Source organism: Lepisma saccharinum, chromosome 2 (genome assembly GCF_977018435.1).
Source record: "Lepisma saccharinum chromosome 2, izLepSacc3.1, whole genome shotgun sequence".
Taxonomy (NCBI): domain Eukaryota; kingdom Metazoa; phylum Arthropoda; class Insecta; order Zygentoma; family Lepismatidae; genus Lepisma; species Lepisma saccharinum.
Window position 1 is genome coordinate 44,742,649 of NC_139230.1, and position 5,375 is coordinate 44,748,023.

General features: G+C 39.9%; 1 protein-coding gene across 1 annotated transcript; it reads left to right on the forward strand.

Moving 5' to 3' along the window:
* Window positions 1-845: 845 nt before the first annotated feature.
* LOC145981908 (uncharacterized) lies at window positions 846-2,132 on the forward strand. The gene has a single exon (XM_083115405.1). The coding sequence runs from the start codon at window positions 846-848 to the stop codon at window positions 2,130-2,132; it is 1,287 nt and encodes a 428-aa protein (XP_082971531.1).
* The last annotated feature ends 3,243 nt before the right edge of the window (window positions 2,133-5,375 follow it).

Below are 5,375 nucleotides of genomic sequence, written 5' to 3' on the forward strand. Positions count from 1 at the left end.
TTTCAATGGTGTTAGTGTTATCTGCTTGTTCATTCTCTCTAGGTCTCGCCGCAGTGCTGTCATGGAGTCACTCGTCGATCTCTTAAATTGCACAAACTCCTCTCTCAGGTTTAGGAGCGAGCCTCAGCTACTGGGCGGGTCGCAGGTGGTGGATAGTGAATGGCCCCCAGATATGGGGGTTAGCTGCGAATAAGGGGAAACCCGAATAAGCAGTCCCGGACCGAGGCAAACTGCTGCCTTGCAGTGAGAGGGAAGAAACCCTAAAAGAAAATCTAGCAGGCCGAGGGCTATAAGGGAGGCAGCCCCTCCCACAAGGCTTTGGAACTAGGGCTGATAACCCGAGTGTCCGAGATGAAATTATTAAAAGAAACTACAGAGGAGAAACCGGACTGATTAAACTGTTGACGACCAAGAAAGGGAAAAGGATAATGAGAGTGGCAACTTGGAATGTACGTGGATTTGCTGGAAAGGAGTTTGAATTAATGAAGGAAATGGTGAGAGCAAAGTTGAATATATTGGCGGTGACTGAGACCAAGAAAAAAGGAAATGGATATGAACAAATAATAGAACCAAATAGTGGTGAAAGGTTTCTAATGTTTCATTCAGGCGTAGGCAAAGAACAGAGAGCAAAAGGAGGAGTGGCTATAGTAATCTCAGAGTCCTACAGACATTATGTTAAATGCTGGAAATTCATCAATTAAAGAATAATCTTGGTAACTTTAACCTTTAACAGTAGCATAAATGAAGACAATACTTTTATTGCTATATATGCACCAAATGAAGATGATATAGCAGAAGAGAAAGATAGATTTTATGAAGAGCTGCAGAGGACAGTGGATGACACCATGGGAGCTGTCTTTGTATTAGGTGACTTTAATGGCAGAGTTGGAAATAACACAGAAGGAATGGAAGGGCTGCTAGGGAAATATGGCGAGACACACCAGAATAATAATGGGAGAAGATTACTAGATATGTGTGCGGGAAATGATTTTGTAATTACGAACACAATGTTCCCACATAAAGAAACACATAGATATACAAGAGAAGTCCCCAGCCGAAAGGAAAAATCTATTATTGACTACATATTAACACAGAGGAAACAGTGGAGATTTATCTTAGATGCAAGAGCATATAGAGGTTACGAGATTGGAAGTGACCACTATTTAGTAATTATGCAATTACATGTTAATATCAAGACCAAGGACCCTGGTGATAACAAAAGGAAACCTAAAGAAAGAATAAAGGTATATAAATTGAGAGAAGAGGCAAGACAAAAAGACTATCAAGAGGCTGTGAAACAAAGGGTGGAAACATTGGAATGGCCCACTATGAGAGAAGATAAACTGGAAGAAATATGGAGTTTATATAAAGAGGCAATCTTAGGAGCGGCTTCCGAAATCAGCGGAAAGCAACAACAGAGAAGAACAGCATGGTGGACGGAAGAGATAAAAGAAATAGTAAAGGAAAAGAAGCAACGGTGGAAAAAATACCTACTCACAAAACATTTAAGTGACTATGAAGCTTATAAACATCAAAGATTAGTAGTGAAGAATATAGTGAAAGATGCAAAACAACAGTCATGGGAAAAATTTGGAGAAGCAATGGAAGGAAACCTACAAAATAACCAAAAGCTGTTCTACAAAGTATTAAAATTGATGCGAACAGAGAAGCAATGTCCTCTTAAGTTCATAAAAGACAAAAGTGGTAACCTCCTCCGAAGTGAAAATGACATTATGGAGCGGTGGAAAGAATATTTCCAAGAATTGCTTGGAGGAAATATGGAAATTGGAGAAAAGGAGAAAGAACAGACTGAGGAAGAAAAACAGCAACACCAAGAGGAGGGAGAAACTGAAGAAGAAATAACTATGGAGGAGCTAAAAAGAGCACTAAAGAAAATGAAACTAGGCAAAGCAGCAGGACATGACCAGATAATACCTGAGATGCTTAAATTCATGGGCAAAAGTGGTCAAGACATACTACTTAAGATTATTAATCTCATTTGGAAAGCAAAGAAGATACTAGCTGAATGGGAGTGTAGTGTCATTGTGCCAATATTCAAAAAAGGAGATAATAGAGACTGCAAAAACCATCGTGGGATATCGCTATTGAGTGTGCCGGGGAAAGGATACTAGAAGATAGAATAAGGCAAGTGGTAGAGCCACAGCTAGATGAGGCACAGTGCGAATTCCGACCAGGAAGAAGCACACAAGACCTCATATTTACCATCAGACAGATCAGTGAAAAACTGATGAGATATGGAAAAGAGGCACATATGGCTGTCATAGATCTAGAGAAAGCCTTCAACACCATTCCGAGGGATGAAATATGGAAAATACTAAAACAAAGAAATGTTAGCAATCAATTAATTACAGCAACGCAGAGTCTGTATAAGAAATGTAGAAACTATGTCCGCATCTGCAATGCAGAGTCTCAAGAGTTTGAGACTATAGTAGGACTTAAACAAGGATGTACCCTTAGCCCACTCCTCTTTATTACCTTAATGGATGATGTTATTAAATCATGCAATGGGAAGGTACAGAAATTCAAGCTGGGGTATAGGTTTTTAAAACCAATATATATAAACCATTGTGCCTTCTCCGATGACATATTAATATTGGGAGATTCCGAAAGAAATTTACAAAAGAACGTGAGAATCTGGGAAAAAGAGTTAAAAAAGAGGGGTATGAAGATAAATGATAAAAAGACTCAGACCATGATGATGGCACGACAGCCAAATATACATCAGATTGCTTTGAATAATGGAACGACATTAGAACAGACTACAGATTTTAAATACCTCGGGGTTATAGTGCAGCAAGATGGTAGAATAGATGGTGAAATTATAGCTCGATCCCAAGCCTCAGGGAGACTCTTTAATGCGCTAAAGAGAAATTTCCTAAATAATCCATTAGTGACCAAAAATACGAAAATCCGTGTGTATAAAGTGATATATTTACCTACATTACTTTATGGTAGTGAAACCTGGACATTGACAAATAAACATAGGAGTAAAATGCAGGCTTCAGAAATGAGATTTCTCCGCAAAATAGAAGGGAAAACAAGAAGAGACAAAATTAGGAATCAGACCATTAGAGCTAGCCTGGGCGTATCACCAGTGCTTGAGAGAATTGAACAGAACAAGTTACGATGGTTTGGGCACATACAAAGAATGGAAGACTCCAGAATAGCTAAACAAGCCTTGAATGCAAAGATGCAAGGAGCAAGACCACGCGGGAAACCCAGAAGAACATTTGAAGAAGATGTGAAGGTAGCTGTAGAGGCCAGAGGAGGAGAGCAAAGGAGCTGGCCCAAGACAGAATCCGATGGAAGACCCTCTGGGAAACCTCAACACCGCAAGGTAGAAGAGGATCGACTAAGTAAAGTAAAAGTACACTTCATACTCAGTTCGCGCTGCACCCCATCTCAAGGGAGAACGTAAAGATCCTCAGGGGAAGATATAAGGTAGTGACGACCTCCGTGAGATACAAAAATGCACCCGTCTTGGCTCCAGGCATTGCATGTCCCTACGTGATCCTTTGCCACCTGCAAAACCCTCTGTCTATAGGGAGTTAGCGACTCCGTAATTAATAGGGATGAGTTCTTTAGCATCTTCTTTGACTTCCACACCTAGTTCCTGGAGTGATAGCTTACAAATTTTACTATGATGGGGCATTTTCCCAATCTCAAGTCATCCACAGACGATATTTTCAGAGGGCCAAGCCTGTGGCACCGGTCAACATGCTCGAGCTTAATGTGCTGCAACTGAAGCTTATTTTGAAAAGTCTGGAGCACAATGCTGTCCACATCTTCGTTGGTGGCTTCGGGGATCCCATGCAGCAAAATGCAGTTCCTCCTAGAGTACTGTGCTAGGTCATCGATTTCAATGGTGTTAGTGTTATCTGCTTGTTCATTCTCTCTAGGTCTCGCCGCAGTGCTGTCATGGAGTCACTCGTCGATCTCTTAAATTGCACAAACTCCTCTCTCAGGTTCAGGAGCGACTTGCAGAGGTCAGCATCTTCTTGCACCGATCCATGGTTGTCTAGCAACTCATCAAGCCATTGCTGGAATGCTTCCATAGTTTTGCCTATTTCTTCCACTTTGGTCGAAACAACAGATAGTGTGGGCTTGGACATGTTAACAACCCTGAAGATCCACAAGGTGAAGCTCTTGACCTGGCGGAAGATGTGGCAACGTACAGCGATGGAGAATAGAATGCCAGGCTAGCTGAGGGGTGAAAGCACGGAGCTCTATTCAAGCATGTCCGTCCACCACAAATGCCAACTTAAAGTTGATATTGAAGAGAGAATATTGCCTCCTCCAAAGAATCAATTCTGTGTCTCCACACCATAATTTCTGCAACAGTCTAAGACAACAGTAATACACAAGAATTGGATACCCCCTCAATTTAATGCTCAATCCCCCTCTAACTAAAACACTAGCCATAATCTAAGACCTAGAGTTGGATACTGCCCCCCCCCCCCCAACGTTTAATTCAGAATCCCCTCCCCAGAACCCACGTGTCAATTAAGGCTTAATGTGTAAGAGTTGGAGGATATTTCTCCCTCCCTTCGATAATACCCTTAACCATAGAATACTACCGTGTTCCAATATTACAGTGTAACTACCGCTATGTAAATTTTACGTACATCAATGAATCTATTTTTAAAACAACCTCTACATCATGGAAAAAAAAAATCTATTCATTGCGAACATTATTTTGTTTATTTTTCCTTATATTGGAATTTTATTCTTAATTTTAAAATGTTTAAACATGGTTTTATTAAACATAGAATATTTTAAGAGAAGGTCTTGCTTGACAAGCCTGTTCGTACATTAAGAATGAAGGCAAAAAGTTCGAACAATGAAAAGCAAACAATAATAATATTCATAATGCTGTAAATAAGGAACAAATGTAATTTTAAAGTCTTACATGAAAATAGTGCATGCTTCTAAACTTTAGTTTTCAAAATCTAAGTATCCAAATCGAATTTACAAATGTCAAAATTATGTGAAAGATTTTTCTCGTTTTACTGCAGCTACGTAAAATTGACGTACAGTGCACAACATAACAAACCAGATCAAGACGATCAGCACTTTCACCCTCCTTACCACAGCGTTGCCTTATGTCCGACAGACAACTTGAGGAGGCACTGCTAGGCAGGGGTGAGTGGGTGGGAGGTAGGGGAGGGTTTGAGCGCAAAGCATACGTAAATTTTATGTACGGTAGTATTCTAGGGTTAAACGCATTCTTTTCTTCATCTAATGGATTAAATATGGTTCATTTAAGGTGTAAAATGTTTACATATATTTTGAAGAAATATATAAATGTTGAATTTTATATTATTTGAAGGAAAAAATCCCTCCTAAAAAATCTT

Bases quoted from the DNA above. Each gene is read 5' to 3' on its own strand.
- LOC145981908 (XM_083115405.1), top strand. From the start codon at position 846: ATGGGAGCTGTCTTTGTATTAGGTGACTTTAATGGCAGAGTTGGAAAT.